A 17,988-nucleotide genomic window follows, 5' to 3' on the forward strand; every position below is an offset into this window, starting at 1 on the left:
AACTTATTGCACGTGCACATTGGCACACGTGCGCTGCACAGTATACATAATACATCCATTCTATCCCACCGTGAGTTTTGCAGCAATGTTTGCACAACAGATCAATTCCATGGTGGGGGTAAGGTTACCACAGGGTAAAGGGTTTGACGCAAGTTAAAACCAGTTAAATCAGTTGCCACTGGGTAAACCGGTTGAAGTCAGTTGCTATCTGGTATACCATTTGGTAGTGGGAAAACCAGTCATCAGTGAAATCAGTTGCCACAGGGTAAAATCACTGAAACCTGATACCAGTGGGTATGCCAGTTGCACCAAGGTAAATCACTCAAAACCAGTTACCAATGGGTATGCCACAAGGTAAATCACTTAAACCAGTTACCAATGGGTATGCCACAAGGTAAATCACTTAAACCAGTTACCAGTAGGTATGCCAGTTGTCACAAGGTAAATCACTTTAAACAGTTACCAGTAGGTATGCCACTTGCCGCAAGGTAAATCACTTAAACCAGTTACCAGTAGGTATGCCAGTTGTCACAAGGAAAATCACTTAAACCAGTTACCAGTGAGTAAATCAGCTACCAGTGGGTAGGTGGTAAACTATTTACCACTGGGTAAAGCGAAGGCACATGAAAAACAGCCGTGTGCCATTCTGTTGAATCACTTTTTTTTTCAAACACGATGATGAGTGATCAAAGGTTATTACACTTTTGTTTCAACATGATGTGGGGTTCAAGAGACAGATACAAGACTGTATCATCGCAGGGGCTACAGTTTCATCATGGTCACGTTGTGTGTTCTCAATGTGTGCCTCATCCTACAGCAGCAACAGCAACAACAACTGCGGAAAGTAACAGAGAAAATAACAACTGCTTATTAAATAGTCCAGTTGGTTCGCTGTTATAGTTGTTAGTTTTTCATTAGAAATATGTTATATTGTTGTGTTTTTTGTTTGCTTTGTTTTTAAACAAAACTTAAATCAATCATTTTCTATATGTCACACACACACACACACACACACACACACACACACACACACACACACACTTTCACTTACTCGCATGCATACACAGTAATTCCCCCCCCCCCCACCTCCCCCTCCTCCCGCTCGATTTTTTTCCTACCCTCGTCTAATATCACTTACAGTGAAAAGACGTTAAACTAAAGAACGAACGAACGAAATAACAGAGAAAAGCATGCAGCAATGCAAATTGTCTTCGTCTTAAAAAAACAACAACAAAAAAACAACCCCGAACAAACAAAAAACCTGAAAGTTTCCGCTTTATTTGTTTTTTCATCAGCAGTGTTGTTTGTTCCTTATCACTAGTTTTGGTTTTGTTTCATGTGTTCAGACAGAGTTATGTATTTTGCAGGTTTCCATAATACATCCACTCTACAAATCTTCACTGTTTCTATATCCTGCATTACACCAACACTGGAACAATGGCTTCTTCTTCTTCTTCTTCTTCTTCTGCGTTCACTCGTATGCACACAAGTGGGCTTTTACGTGTATGACCGTTTTTACCCCGCCATGTAGGCAGCCATACTCCGTTTTCGGGGGTGTGCATGCTGGGTATGTTCTTGTTTCCATAACCCACCGAACGCTGACATGGATTACAGGATCTTTAACGTGCGTATTTGACCTTCTGCTTGCATATACACACGAAGGGGGTTCAGGCACTAGCAGGTCTGCACATATGTTGACCTGGGAGATCGTAAAAATCTCCACCCTTTACCCACCAGGCGCCGTCACCGTGATTCGAACCCGGGACCCTCAAATTGACAGTCCAACGCTTTAACCACTCGGCTATTGCGCCCGTCGGACAATGGTTTCGATAGGTGTCATCATTGTAAGTCTTTTTTGTTGTTGTTGTTGTGATTTTCTTTTTTTGTACTGTTCTTGATTCCATCTTTGGGTTACATCTTTTTTTTTTCCTTTTTTTTTTGTTACAGCATCATTGTAGGTATTGTTTTCGTTTACGGACTTATTTGGGGCATAAAACAAACACGCCCACCCACATGCACATAATGTAATATGTGTTTAGTAACTAGTAGAATGAGAAGGTTACAACATCAAAAGATTAATTCTTGTTTTGGTTTCTCTTAGCTGCACGCCACAACTGTTACTAAGGGAAGGCGAGGGGGGGGGGGGGGAGGGGGAATTACAACACCGGACTGAAAATGACAACAAGCAATTCCTTTATCACTCCACATGGTAACAACAAGACCCAGAAGATCAAATTCAAAGGCTGACAAAGGGAGTTTGTATCAAACTTCGCTGTTTCGTTAAATATGCTTACCATGTCAGACTCAAACGCATCAGTTTACGGCATCAAAATGGGGAGTTTATATTACATTCCTTTTGTTTGGTTAATGGTATGCTTACCGTGTCAAACTGATGCCTTTGAAATTGACATGGTGCAGTACATGACAGTTCAGTTCAGTTCAGTTTCAAGTTTCAAGGAGGCGACTCTGGAGTTCGGACAAATCCATATTTGCTAAGCAGATGCCTGAGCAGCAGCATAACCCAACGTGCCACGTCTGGCCTTGAGGGGAATAATAATAATAATAATAATAATAATAATGCCGTGATAATGATTATAATGATGAGGATAATAATAATGACAATAATAATAACAACAATAATGATAATTAATAATAACAATAATAATAATAATAATAATAATGATAATAATAATAATAATAATAATAATAATAATAATAATAATAATAATAATAATAATAATAATGCCGTGATAATGATTATAATGATGAGGATAATAATAATGACAACAACAACAATAATAACACCAATAATGATAATTAATAATAATAATAATAATAAGAAGAAGAAGAAGGAAAAAAAAGAAGATAAAACAAATAGATAAATAAATAAATTGATACATAAATAACTTACTAACTAAACACTAATGATAATAACAAAACACACTAAGCACATAAAAATACAGCCAGTAGATGACACCCAAACTAAAGCTGAACTAAGCAGAGGCAGAACCAGACGTGTAGGTGTGTTCAGCAGACTGACACGATCGCGGGACTGAGGTTTGTTCCTTGGTCGCTTCGTCGCCATCTTGTTCCGGTTTGGTCCCTGGAGTTGTCGTTCCTGTGGCGGGACCCGGTTGTCCTCCCTGAGACACACAGAGGGTCGACAATAGAAATTTGCGGAAAAAAGAATACTCTTTTTATCTATTTATCTATTTGGTTGCGAATAAATAGTACTGAAATAAAGAAATAAATGAATTACACTACGAAAAGAAGTAAATCAACAACCTATTTATTTCATAAGTGAGGGTTCATGCATAGATACATCTTTTCATGAACATATATAAACAGTGGATTATGCCAAATATGGAAGTAAAATTAAGAATATATTTTCCTCACGTGCTCACACAGCTTGTAAACCAATGAACTGGGCAAATGTACATCAGATTTTTATCCTCCAGAGTCTCATGTCTCTGCAAGCTATACTTCTCCATGTAAAGTTTCAAAGGACCGTCATGAAGTTTCTGAGAAACATAAATGTGAACATTAAAAACTCAAGATCAGTTAATATTTCTTAAATGAATATACACAGACAAAATGTAAGCAAAAACGTTACAAACGTACTTAACTCATAAAAAAAAACAAAAAAAAAACAAATATGGCCTGACGAGTCGAATCAATTAATCTCATAAAAATCACTTAGAATACGGGACTAAACACGGGTTATTAGGTTTGCATTTCATAATCCGAAACTAACTCATGTACTGAAGTCAACACACCAGGTAGGTACTACCTCTGACAAAAGATAACCATAGATGTAATACAAAAAGTAAAGTATATAGAGCTGCAATGCAGTTACCAAAAATTATCCATGATCATACAGAGTTGATTATATCATTGAGAGAAGCGAACCACACTTTAACAGAACAAAACATCTCAGCACTGTAATGATTTGACAGAAACAAAACAATGATGCCATACACGACAATGAAAAGGTTCACTGAATGGAAACCTAGCAGCTGTTCAGAATTAAACCAAAAGGGCAAATGCGCAAGAACATAATTATGCAACACTACATGTATAGCAGAAGGAATGATTAAATTAATCACATAATGACACTTATAACACACACACACACACACACACACACACACACACACACACACACACACACACACACACACACAGGCAGGTAGGCAGAAAGAGACAGGCAGAGACAAAGAGCAAACGAACGAAATGAAATCTTTGCTAAGGGAAAAAAATAAGCACAAACGAAATTGCTTTCTCAAGAAAAGAAAGCATAAAATGCAATAAATGCAGGGATGCTAAGGGGTGAAAGAGAAAAAGAAAATATATGAAAACGAGGTGGACCAACTATTTACACAAATACATTATAGTATGTCTGTATGTATGTACCCGTATATGAGTGCATGAATAAAGTTTGCGCATAGGTCTACTCATCTATTAATATGTTAATCACACACACACACACACACACACACACAACACACATGAAAATAAGGCATCCAAACACACTGCATTGTTAATTGGGAGAAAAAAAAGAAGTTAAAATCGCGAAGGGTGAAGCGATAAGCACGAAGCCGACAAAATCATTCGGTAAATGAATGTAAACACACATATTCAACAGCAAATGGAAACAGCCAATCAATGATTATATCTTCTTCCCACATAGGCCTATTTCGCTTTTGTGTTTCCTTCTTATTTTGAACTCAACTTCCTATATTATATACCGCCCTTCTCAGGAATCGTAAGAAAATCAGTCGAAAGCAACTTCCTTCCAAGGTGACGGGAATACCGCTATATCTGAACTTGTAGGGGCGGGGTTGGGTGTGTGTATGGGGGCAGATTAGAGGGGGGTAGGAGGTGTGTGTGCGGAGGGTGGGGAAAACAGTTTCATCAAAGTCCTAATTCCTACCTACCGAAAATAATTGTTCACAGACGCGCGCGCGCGCGAAACGCACGCACACACACACACACAAACACGCACACAAGCCCAACCTACAACAAGACAATCAAGCCATGCTGAATCCAAGCCTACCCTGGCTCTTTGATCATGTCGAAGGAATCGTCACAATCGAAGGAAAGCGAACGCAACACCATCCAACTAAAAGTTTTGCAACTGTAACACTCTGCTCAAAGTGGAAAGACGTTAATCTGAAGACTGCTACGCTCTGCCTCCAACTAAAAAAAAAGCAGGGAGAAACGCACACACACAAACACAGCCCAAGCCACGCTGAAGCACACACACACACACACACACACACACACACACACACACACACACACACACACACACACACACACACAAAGCCACACGGATACCTGTGAACACCAAGACCATCACCATGACCACAACAACGCTAGCCTTCAGACAAACGACTGTCTCTGCAAGGCAATCACAACAACCACACCAAGGTCACCAACAGGATCACATCCACCACACCCAGGCTCGGGGAAGAGGGGGGGGGGGGGTCAGATTGTTTAAGCTACACCCCCCTTTCTTTTTCTCTCTGTTTCTGAACGTCAGCTACAACGACAACAACAACACCAACAACGTCAACCACAGCAGCAACTAGGTTACCAGGAAACACATCTACACATACAGCATTGTAATGAGAGGGCGAGTCATTGGACAGTAATGAGTTCCGATCAATTTATTGTACAACACAACAACTTGGACAGAATATCTAACAAGAACTCATACTCAGTTTTGTTTGTTCAACACAAACGGGCATAGTTTACTCTGAAGTTAACACAAGTGATATAGTTTCGATAGAATGGAGTTGGTGAAGCTGTACTATCATTAAAACCACGTTGTTTTTGTGTACGTTTGTCTGTCTTTCACAGAAACACAAATGCATCAAGTATGAAGTTTTGGCCAAGTGAATTCTTTTTTTTTCCACTCTCTGTCTCTGTCTCTCCCATGTCTGTCTTTCCTTTTTCCTTTCTCTCTTTCAGTTTCATCCCCCCCCTCCCTCTCTGTCTGCTTGTCTGTCTGCCTGTCTGCCACCCCCCGCCTCTCTCTCTCTCTGTGTGGTGTCTCTCAGAACGACTCTATATCCACAACTACAACTACAACATCGAGGGTAACCAACATCATACGTTAAAACAGATACAAACAACACATGGAAAGTTTTAATAAACAACAACCGTGCACACAAATTTACGAACAGTCTGTACTGATTTTTTTTTTAATACCTAGTCTTTGTGTGTCTGTGCAGAACACCTTTGACACTTGACTTCAGCAGTGTACTGTTATTTTCTTTTTTATTTTATCATCAATGTTATTTTACCGCCATCATCATCACCATGATCATGATTATTATAGCGGCGTTGTTGTTGTTATTATCATCAAAACTGCCTCCATGGATTCCAGTTCTGTGCCCTGCATTTGTTTACCAGCTCTGAGGACTGTGCACATGTTGGTATCAGTTACCTCAGGCATCTCTGGGAAAATGTCAGTTACGCGGATAGATTTTTATCTCAATTGCCTGGGTATACCTGAGTGATCTGTATACATTGCAGCTTCCTGTATATATATCTCAGTTAGCTGCGTACATTTCAGTTATCTGTATATATTGCATTATTGTACATTTCTCAATTACCTGTACATGTCTCAAGTATCTTGATGTGTTTGAGTTATAACATATAATCTCTCTCTCTCTCTCTCTCTCTCTCTCTCTCTCTCTCTCTCTATATATATATATATATATCTGTGTGTGTGTGTGTGTGTGTGTGTGTGTGTGTGTGTGCGCGCGCGCGCGTACTTATATACATACATGTCGTTTACCCGTGAATACGATTCAGTTACCCAGAAAACACACTGGGAGACATATTTCAGAGCCCTAAGTTACCCGGACACACACACAGTGGATACCTGTCTGTACCAAAGCTCTCTGTAGCCACGAGATTTACCTGGAGGACAGCAGTCTCCAGACGGGCCCCGCGGATGCGGATGGGACCTGCCGGCATGTTTCGGAACAGCTGGAAGGCATCCAGGAGAGACAGCTCGTCCAGGGGTCGTCCGTTGACTGAGTAGAGCACGTCACCCCGTCTGTCGTCACATCGTCATCATCATCATCATCATCATCATCATCATCATCATCATCACTGAGTACAGCACGTCACCTCGTCTGTCGTCACATCACCATCACCATCATCATCATCACTATCTTCGTCGTCGTCATCATCATCACTATCTTCGTTATCATCAGTTCCCTCTGTTTAACACAGGACATATTCCCAGTCAGGTGATGCTAACAGATGATGAATATATACAAAAAAAAATTAGGAAAATTTGTGTATGAATGCTGCTGCAATTTACCGCATTAACTGATTGATAAATTGTGTGTTTTTCATTCGTTCATTCATTTACCATTGCAATTGTGTCTTATAAACCTTACGGTTTCATGACAATAAAATCTATTCTATTCTATTCTATTCTGAGTACAGCATGTCATCTCGTCTGGGGATCAACACCACATCGTCATCAATGTTATCATCGTCAACTCCATCATCGTCATCATGAAGGGCAATTTACTTTGCAGACAAGTCATAATGTCTGTTGGCACATCGCATTCGTCACCATCATCATTGTCGTTCACAAAACGTTGAAGTGATGCATTCGCTTACACAGAGATAAATTACAATTTATTTCATTTTTGTTCAACTCTGCTCCTGTTATTTCTATTAAAGAAAGATACCCAAAAGCATGTCCAATATGACCACAGTGTGCAAACCCCATCATCTGAAAGTGAAGAGATTCGCAAGTGAAATACTATGTAAGGGAAAATACTCCTTCACTCTCACTTAGGTTAAGAATACATCGGCTGTCTCCCTTGAAACTGACACTTAAAACCGACCTTTCTCACAGAATCATGACAGCCTAGTGTGTTATTTTTATTCATTTTCTTTGTGCATGCCTCTTCCCTATCTCTTTCTTGTGTCCCACATATGCTGAACCTGGGCAAACACGGTCCAGTTGTCAAGTCAGGACATGTTTTTGCCAATCACTATTTGTTCATGATTGTGTCATTTTTTTTAAATTAAATTTTTATTTATCTATTTATTTATTAATTTTTTTTTTACTTTACTTTATTTTATTATTATTATTATCATTATTATTATTAGTAGTGTTATTACTATTGTTATTATTATTATTAATTTCTATATTTATTATATTTTTTATTTTAAAAAATATTTAGTTTTAGTTTTTTTATTTGATTTATTATCATATTTACATTTTTTTGTTATTTTTTTTACTTTATTTATTTCATTTATTTATTTATTTATTTATTTCTTATTATTATCATTATTATTATTTTATTTGTTTTTTAATTACTTATTTTATTTATTTATTTATTTTTCTCAAGGCCTGACTAAGCGCGTTGGGTTACGCTGCTGGTCAGGCATCTGCTTGGCAGATGTGGTGTAGCGTATATGGATTTGACCGAATGCAGTGACGCCTCCTTGAGCTGTTGATACTGTGTCATTTTCATCGTCAACGTGCTGTTTGTTCATTCTCTCTCTCTCTCTCTCATCTCTCTGTGTGTGTGTCTCTCTCTCGCGCGCGCCTTCTCCCTAACACGCACCCACATTCACCTATGCATACACACAAACACACGCATGCACAAACATACACACACAACACCACGTTCGCTGAGAAACAGACATTTCTAGCATTCTTTTACAAGATCAACATTTTCATTTAAAAAAAAAGAGTATAACTGATTTAAGTGTTGATACAAATCTTAACTACTGATGGAAGGTTGAAGGAAGGTGAGAGGGATTTTATGTTCATGTCTATTTTTTTGTTTAGTAGTAGTAGTAATAGTAGTAGTAGTAGCAGCTGTGGTATCATCATGATCATCTTTGTTGTTGATATAGGGGGCAGCAGAAGCAACAGCAGCAGCAGCACTTCAGACCTGACAATCACATCCTCATCACACTACACCCCCTTCCCCGACCCCACCACCACCACCATCCACACCCCTATCACCCCACCACCATCAACATCACCACCGCCCCCACCACCACCCCCATCATCATCACCATCACCCCTACCACCCCACCCTCCATCACCACCCCCACCATCCCCACCACCACCACCATCGCCAACCCCACCACCATCACCACCACCACCATCACCCCCACCCCCATCACCATCACCCCCACGACCCCACCACCCCCATCATCACCACCTTCCCCATCACCACCCCCACCACCACACCCCCACCCCCACCCACCAGCCCCTGTCCAGGGGCCCTTCCTACCTGAGGCGGCCGTCTCTGTGGGCCAGGGATCCAGGAGCGATGTCTTGCACGTGGATGGTGGTCACCCCGCCCACTGTCTTCCTCACCACGTTGATGCCCACGGCGTCCTCGCCCACTGTGGACAATTGGACACACGGCGACCGTGAAGGAGAGGGAGAATGAAAAGTCTGATCTCTGTCTCTCTGTCTGTCTGTCTGTCTGTCTGCCTGTCTGTCTCTCTCTCTCTCTCCAAGGATGAATGGTTTGTGAAGAGATTGTTGTAAACATTTCAAAGGACAAAAACAAAAGAAAAGAAGAATGAATTGAAAGAGCAATATGTTAAAGAACGATTAGTATATGTAAAAGTGAAACAAACAAATAAACAAAAAGCAAAACAAACAAACACACACACAAACACACACACAAACACACACACACACACACACCCAACAAAAAACCAACAAAACACAAAAAAAGAAATATGAATTTGAAAAAGAAAAAAAAAAGAAAAAAAAGAAAGAAATAGAAGAGTTCTATCAAGGACTCCAAGTCTTTTTGGTCAACATTTAGGACATTAAATAGAAAGGTAACAATATATAGTGAAATAAGCATAAATCAGTGGTTTGAGCACTTCCGCAATGTTTTCAACACGTCTGATGATGGTACAGATAATGATAACAGTGACAAAGGATCAGATGACTCTGAAGAGCCATTATTCAATGACCCAATTTCAAGAGAAGAAATTGTTAACAGAATAAGAACTCTTAAAAGTGGGAAAACTGTAGGGCCAGATAGAATCTTAAGGGAAATGTTAAAACATTCCAGTTCACAGGATACACACTTTTTAGTTAGTTTATCTAATAAACTGTTTAATGAAGGTATATTTCCAACAGACTGGGCTAAATCTATTACAATCCCTCTGCATAAGAAAAGTGATACCAACAATCCAGACAATTACCGTGGTGTTGCACTTACAAGGATTCTTGGTAAGGTCTACACAAACATTTTAAACAAACGGCTAACAGAATGGGCAGAAAGAGAAGAAAAAATAATTGAAGAACAAGCAGGATTTAGATCAGGCTATAGCACAGTAGATCTTATTTTCACATTATGCTCCCTTGTTCAAAAATATCTTCTTAGTAACACTAAATAATAGGTAGCTTTTATAGATTTTCGCAAGGCTGTTGATTCTGTCAGCAGGAACTTGCGGAGTGTATTGCATAAAGAGGGTGTAAATGGTAAATTATACATGGCACTTAGAAGTGTGTACGACTCGGTGTTTGCTTGTGTGAGGTAAAGATGTGTACATTCTAAAGTGTTTGAATGTCCGCGTGGTGTGACGCAAGGATGTTTGCTAAGCCGTTTACTGTTTTCATTTTTCATAAATGGACTTGCTATGGAGGCTGCCCCAAAGGGAAGACATGGTATTCAACTAATCCCTGGTGCTGTTGAGATATTTTTGATTTTGTTTGCTGTTGACATAATTCTTTTGTCGGACACTGTAGTTGGCTTACAAAACCAGAATGCTTTAAAGGAGGAAGCTGACAGATTGGATCTTTCTGTAAATCTTGACAAAACAAATCTTATGGTTTTTCGTAAAGGAGGACATCTCTCAGTGCATGAAAGATGGTTTTATGGCAAAAAATGAGACTAGCGTTACAAACTCTTACAAATATTTAGGTCTTTTATTCATCACAAAGCTGAGTCTTCAGAGCACGTGAGTAAAATCTTGTAGAAAAGGGAAAAAAAGGAACAACAGAAATTATAAAATCCTTAAAGAAACTAAACTGCATTGACTTTTTCCTTTTTCTGGAAACTATTTGATTCACAGGTTGTACCATTGTTGTCACATGGGGCAGAAGTATGGGGTTTATGTAACAACAGTGAAATGGAAAAAATACACACATCTGCTATAAAACGTTTTCTTTCAGTACCACTGCATTCATCAAATAAAATGGTTTATGGTGAAGTTGGTCGTTACCCTTTATTTATCACAACTTGGATTAAATGCATTAAATACTGGCTTAGGCTAACACAGCTTCCTTCTAACAGAATACACAGACAAGCGTACAACATTATGTTAAATCAACTTGAATCTGGAAAGCATAACTGGGCATACTATGTTGAATGTTTTGAATGTTCATGGTTTCGGGATCGTTTGGATGTGTCATGGAGTTAGTGATGTGAAAATATTCTTGTCTGAATTTAAAGATAGACTTATTTCTTCGTACAAATAGGATTAGCATTCTTATTTAGAAGATTCGGAAAAAAATATAGCTGGTTTCTTTCATTCAAGAGCATATTTGAAACGGAAAAATATATTTCAGTCCTAAACAATAAATAGCACAGACTTAGTCTTGCTCGGTTCAGGCTAAGGGTATTGGGGCTGAATGCCAGTAAAAGATGGTACTCCGTTGACACAACCACTCGACCCCCATGCCCTATGTGTGTGGCGCAGACAGAGGATGAAATTCATTTTCTTTTTCTGTGTAATGCCTACAGTGATATCCGTAAAAAAAAGGTGAAATTTTTAAAGAAAGTTTTTCACTTGAAAGGGACATCATCCATCTCCTTTTGTCAGATATTGTAAAGATAATTCGGTCACTTGCTAAATGTATCGCCCTTGCTTGGTACTTTCGTAGCAAAAATTGCTCTAACTTGTAACTGCATACATTTACAGTCTCCAAAGTTAAGAAATAACCACATTAAAGTATCAATTGTCACAGCGCTTAGGTTGGATGGTCGACTAAAAGAAGCCGACACTTGTATCTTTTTGTAATATGCACGGAGAAAGTGCAAATTGACTGAATATGCTTAGGTTTACTTTTCTTTTTCAAACTTTTCTTTTCGTTTGAGCACGCCGGTGAGTTTGTCGAGCGTGGGTAAAACCGTTTTCGATACATATGTTTTTTAATTGTCTTTCAACAGACCTTGTGATTCTCTTTACTTAGTTGTTGCTGCGACTTTCATTGATGTATTCATGCTGTTTTTGTTTTGTTTGTATGTTGCTAAATGATTATTGAGGTGTCCCATGCCAATAGGACTGTAATGTCGAAGGCATTAAAACATTTTTCAGTTTCAGTTTCTCTCTCTGTGTGTGTCTCTGTCTGTCTGTCTGTCTGTCTGTCTCTCTCAATCACACGTACATACACATACATACATACATGCATACAGACAGACAGACACACGGACAGACAGACAGACTGACACACACACACACAAACATCAGGACCATGAATAGAAGGGGAAGAAGTTGTGATGACCTGCATGGAAATGGTGGAGACAGAAACAGAGAGAGAGAGAGAGAGAGATGCCATCAGCGTAGAACTACCATAAACATCCGGGTGTCAAAGGGAATGGGTAAAAAGAGATAAGGAGAGAGGGAAAGAGAGAGAGAGGGGGGGAGAAAGGACAGCGAGAGAGAGAGAGAGAGAGAGAGAGAGAGAGAGAGAGAGAGAGAGAGAGAGAGAGAGAGAGATTCACATTTATGGACTTTCCTTGACCGCTTTAGGAGAGAGGACAGAGAAAGAGGGAGAGAGAGAAAAAGAGAGAGAGAGGCGGCGACAGACACAGACACTCACGCCAAACCCCCCCCTCCCCTCCTTCCCCCCCCCCCCCACACACACTACCACCCTCACCTTTATGCAGCAGAACATCCAGGTTCCTATCCAGACCACGCCCTTTCAGCGAAGACTCCACCACCTCACCACCGATCCTCATTGCCTCAACGTCGCTCACGGACCCCCGCCGCTGCACCAGCGAGGCCGACCTCATCTGATGAGGCGATGAGGACCCGTCCACAGAGCTCCCACACACCCTCATCTCGCTGCTCTGGAACCGGAAGTAGGAGGAGGAAGACGAGGAAGAGGAGGAGGAGGTGGTGTCTGTGAAGAAGTCGGGAGGCGGGAGGGGGGAGAGGGGCTGGAAGTGGAGGGTGGGGAGGAGGACCTCGGTGGGGGTGTGGTGGTGGTGGTGGTGGTGGGGGGAGAGGAGGGGGTGGGGCTGGAGGGCCAGGGAGGCGAAGGTCTGGCTGTGGAAGAGGCGGAGGGCAGAGTCGTCCAGAGGCCTCAGCGGGTGGGACAACCCCTGACCCACGGAGAAAGGACCACCCCCACCACCACCACCTCCTCCACCTCCCACGGGCAGAGGGGACCGGAAGGCACTTCCCGACAGAGGCTCCACGCGGTAGTGAGGCCCCGACACCCCGAGGTTCGAACCCACCTCGCTCCCTAACCTGTACAGCGGTGGTTGTCCGTGTTTGGGTGAGGTGGGACTCGGGGAGGAGGGTGGCGGGTTTCCTGTCTGTGGGGTCATCCTGACCTCCGTGGTCTTGGGCAGCGGGAGTCTGGGCAGGGTGGAGTAGTTACAGGTGGCCGATCCTTCGGAGAGCTTCCGGGGGTAGAAACAGCTAGGGGAGATGGAATTCATGGGAGGGGGTATCGCGCTTCCCTCCACACTGCCGCCGCCGTTGTTGTTGTTGCTGTTGTTGTTGTTGTTGTTGTTGCTGTTGTTGTTGTTGTTCCCTTCCTTGTCTTGTCTGCTACTCGCGTGAGCGACGGTTCCCTGGGGTGTCTTCCTCTGGGTCGAGGGCGGGGGTCCGTGTCTCTTCAGCCCCGGGGACTTGACGTCGATCTGCTGACGATGCTCGTGCACCTGGATGCCCGTGCGGTCCACAGAGCTCATGTTCCGGTCGTACTGCCGACCGCCGGTGCCCTCCTCCGATGACGTTCTGCTGACGTCAGGCTGGGGGAGGGGGGTCGGGTTGGGGTCTTTGGCCGGGGCGTACTGGATGACGCTGCAGTTCTCGTTCCTGGAAGTGCTTGGTTTGGGTTTGGTTGACGTCTGACGATCCGGTTTGGGTGAGTGAGGTTTGTCCGTGAGCTCAGGGGCGGACCAGTTTCTGTCCTTCTTTAGAATATGCGTTGACGTTTCTGCGGCCTTTCTTGTAGACTGTTCGGCGCGAGTTTTGTCCGCCACAAGACCTGATTCTCTGTTGCAATTGTGGTCTTCTTCTCTGGACACGTTGCTGGGCTTTGTTCCCGTGGTCTGCTGACTGGCGTGCTTGGAGTGAACGTTCCTCACAACATCAGGAGTTCCTCCATCGCCCTCTCTCTCTCTGGAGACAGATCCATTGTTGGACGAGTCCCGGGAAGTGGAGTCTTCAGGCTGGACCTTGCCCAGTACGTCTGGAGCCTGCTCCACACACACGGGTCCACCGTTCTCCGGAAGCTGATCCCCAACCAGCACAGGAACGGGCTTGGGAAGAAGCTGAGGCTTCCCGCTTACGTCCTTGGCTCGGGATCTAGGTTCCGACTTCCCTGAGGAAGTGCTCCCTTCCTCTTCATCCTCTGTCGCCTGCTGGCTGCGGAAAGGACCGGAAGTCCCGCTGTGTGGGGACATCCTCTGGATGGGGATGGGAGGGGGGCTGGCGCTGCGCTGACCGGAAGTGGCGGCATCGGAGCAGGACTCCAGCGAGATGGGCGACTCCGAGATGCTGTTCTGCGGGGTGTGCCTCGGAGAGTGACTGGGCGTGGACACGGGACTGCCGTCCGGAGAGGGGCTGGGGGAGTGGCGGGGGCTGCAACATGAGGTGTGTATATCATCAAGTCTGTTTCCATCATGGAGTTTTGGTTGGTTTCTTTGTGTGTGTCGGTGTGTGTGTGTGTTGGGGTGTGCGTGTGCGTGTATGTGTGTACGTGAGAGAGAGAGAGAGAGAGAGAGAGAGAGAGAGAGAGAGAGAGAGAGAGAGGATGTGTAAATGCGAAAGTGTTTGTGTGTGTAAATGTGTGAGAAAGAGTATGTGTATGTTTAAATGTGTGTGTGTGTGTGTGTGTGTGTGTGTGTGTGTGTGTGTGTGTGTGAAAGAGAGAGAAAGTGTAAATATGTGAGAGAGAGAAAGTTTGTGCATGTGTAAATGCGTGTATGTGCATGCGTGCGCGCTCGTGTGTGTGTGTGTGTGTGTGTGTGTGTGTGTGTGTGTGTGTGTGTGTGTGTGTGAAAGAGAGAGAAAGTGTAAATGTGTGAGAAAGAGAAAGTTTGTGCATGTGTAAATGTGTGTATGTGCATGCGTGCGCGCTCGTGTGTGTGTGTGTGTGTGTGTGCGCGCGCGCGTGTGTGCGTGTGTGTGTGTATGTATGAGCGCGCGCGTGCGAGTGTTTTTCTATCTGTCTCTCTGTGTGTGCGCATGCTTTCGTGTGTGCGTGCATGCGCACTCGTGTGTGTATATATGTGTGCATACTTACGCGCGCGTGCTCGTGTGTATGTGCGCGTGTGCGCGCGCGCGCCAGTGTGTGTGTGTGTGTGTGTGTGTGTGTGTGTGTGTGTGTGTGTGGTGTTACCTGGGGCAGGCTGAGGAGCGGCGGGGCCTGAAGGTGAAGGTGACGGGCCCCCGGGGCAGCCCCCTGAAGATGGTGATCACCTCCTTGTGGGTCAGGCCCTCCAGCCTCTGTCCGTTCACCTCCATGATCTCGTCACCTGGTCACACCATATGTGTCACTACTGTCAGTGGCATCATCACTAGAGTCAGTGTATCATTAATGGTTTCTCTATTGCAAGGGGAAATCATTTGCAGCTTGGTTTTTTTTTTTTACTCAGACTAGGAGGCAAGATTGCACTGGCTCTTAGTGCTGCAGCCTTGGGGGGCTACTTGGCCTTTGGGAACCATCCCAACACCTGACTGTCCTAAAACCCTCTTGGCCGAGAGAGTGGGGGATGTAACAAGACACTCTCCACTACAATCAAATTCCAGCCCAGATAGTCGGGGCAGCAGTTTGTTCCTCTGTTGTTCTGATGGTCATAGTCGAACACGACTATCAGTGACACCATAACAGTGACATCACCAGTCTTGTCAATGACATCATCACTATGGTAAGTGACATCGTCACTATGGTCAGTGACATCATGACAGTGACATCACCACTCTTGTCACTGGCATCATCACAGTGGCCTCATCACTAGTGTCAGTGACATCATCACAGTGGCCTCATCACTAGTGTCTGTGGCTTCACCACTCTTGTCAGTGACATCATCACAGTGGCCTCATCACTCTTGTCAGTGACATCATCACAGTGGCCTCATCACTAGTGTCAGTGACATCATCACAGTGGCCTCATCACTAGTGTCAGTGGCTTCACCACTCTTGTCAGTGACATCATCACAGTGGCCTCATCACTAGTGTCAGTGACATCATCACAGTGGCCTCATCACTAGTGTCAGTGACATCATCACAGTGGCCTCATCACTAGTGTCTGTGGCTTCACCACTCTTGTCAGTGACATCATCACAGTGGCCTCATCACTCTTGTCAGTGACATCATCACAGTGGCCTCATCACTAGTGTCAGTGACATCATCACAGTGGCCTCATCACTAGTGTCAGTGGCTTCACCACTCTTGTCAGTGACATCATCACAGTGGCCTCATCACTAGTGTCAGTGACATCATCACAGTGGCCTCATCACTCGTGTCAGTGGCTTCACCACTCTTGTCAGTGACATCATCACTCTCGTCAGTGACATCATCACTCGTGTCAGTAACGCAATCACTAATTGTCAGTGACATTACTATTTTTTAAGTCACATCATCACTTTTGTCAGTGCCCGTCTTCTTTCTGACGCTCGTTTCTTTGTGGCCTCAACTGCATGCAAATCATGGGGCACCAAGGGCGAGTAGGGACTTTTAGAGAAACGAACTTAGCAACATAGCCACTCTCTCAGATAGCCGACAACCAACTAACCAGCCAACCAACCTGTCCACAAGGCAGCTGATCGGTTCACAAAACCTGCTAATCAGTCAACCCATTATCTCACTCACCAGCTCACAAATCACCACCTCTACTCAAACAGCCCATCTACAAACCAGCGAAGCAATCAGCTCAACAGCAGCTTACAACTCGTCACGCCAATTCAACAAACCAAAACAGCCTCCTCGGCAAGCTATCGAAACAATCTACAAGCCATTGACTCGTAATTCATAAACTACGGGGAGTCAAACATGCCTGCTAACTCACAATGCAAACCAACATTCACACACTAAAGACACTAACTCATAAACCACAACATCATTTAAAAAATCTTCTTCTCCTCCTCCTCCTCCTTCTCCTCCTCCACTTCCTCCTCCTTCTCCTCCACCTTCTTCTTCTCCTCCTCCTTCTTCTCCTCCTCTTCTTCTCAACCTCCTCCTCCTCCTTTCTCCTCCCCTCCTCCTTCTCTTCCTCCTTCTTTCTTCATTATTATTATTATTATTATTATTACTATTATTAAACAAATTTAAGAAGTAAAAACATTTTCTTGTTGTCCTCTTCATCTATACCTGTGTTGTGTTGCGACACGTTTCAAATAAACTACTGTTTAAACCAAAGAAAAATAAAAACTCCCTCTCACCTTCCTTCAGCCTTCCATCCTCGGCCACAGACCCGTAGGCGAAGATCCTACGCACGTAGATACCCATGGAGCCGCGGTTCGAATCCACGCCGCCCACAATGGTGAAGCCCAGCCCTTTGCCCTTGGCTCCCTTGTGCACGGTCAGGCTCTGGGCCGGGCCAAATTTGGACCGGGGGATCCCCCCGTTCACACTGGTCCGCTGGCTGCGCTGGTCCGCGTCTGCCTTGTGGAACTTCTGGGGAGAATGAATGAATATATAAAAAAAAAAAAATAAAATAAAAAAAATTTCGGATGGTGATAGATTAAGATTACATGTTTTATTTTTCGTCCAGCCCTCGAA

The 17,988-nt window shown here is 43.4% G+C and overlaps 1 protein-coding gene across 3 annotated transcripts in view; it reads right to left on the bottom strand.

The window, feature by feature from the left end:
- Nucleotides 1-1,327: 1,327 nt before the first annotated feature.
- LOC143297465 (uncharacterized) overlaps nucleotides 1,328-17,988 on the bottom strand; it is a 200,166-nt gene continuing 183,505 nt past the window's right edge. For 2 of the 3 annotated variants that reach the window (XM_076609862.1, XM_076609863.1), the window contains 6 exons: nucleotides 17,649-17,883; nucleotides 15,608-15,743; nucleotides 12,908-14,847; nucleotides 9,291-9,405; nucleotides 6,934-7,072; nucleotides 1,328-3,143 (listed from right to left, as the gene is read on the bottom strand). In XM_076609862.1, coding sequence (XP_076465977.1) covers nucleotides 2,994-3,143; nucleotides 6,934-7,072; nucleotides 9,291-9,405; nucleotides 12,908-14,847; nucleotides 15,608-15,743; nucleotides 17,649-17,883 — 2,715 coding nt within the window. In that variant the 3' untranslated portion in view covers nucleotides 1,328-2,993. Of the gene's footprint in view, nucleotides 3,144-5,340; nucleotides 5,404-6,933; nucleotides 7,073-9,290; nucleotides 9,406-12,907; nucleotides 14,848-15,607; nucleotides 15,744-17,648; nucleotides 17,884-17,988 lie in introns of all 3 variants that reach the window. The other variant, XM_076609864.1, reaches the window with a different exon arrangement.

The sequence above is a fragment of the Babylonia areolata genome, chromosome 22 (genome assembly GCF_041734735.1).
Source record: "Babylonia areolata isolate BAREFJ2019XMU chromosome 22, ASM4173473v1, whole genome shotgun sequence".
Lineage (NCBI taxonomy): Eukaryota > Metazoa > Mollusca > Gastropoda > Neogastropoda > Buccinidae > Babylonia > Babylonia areolata.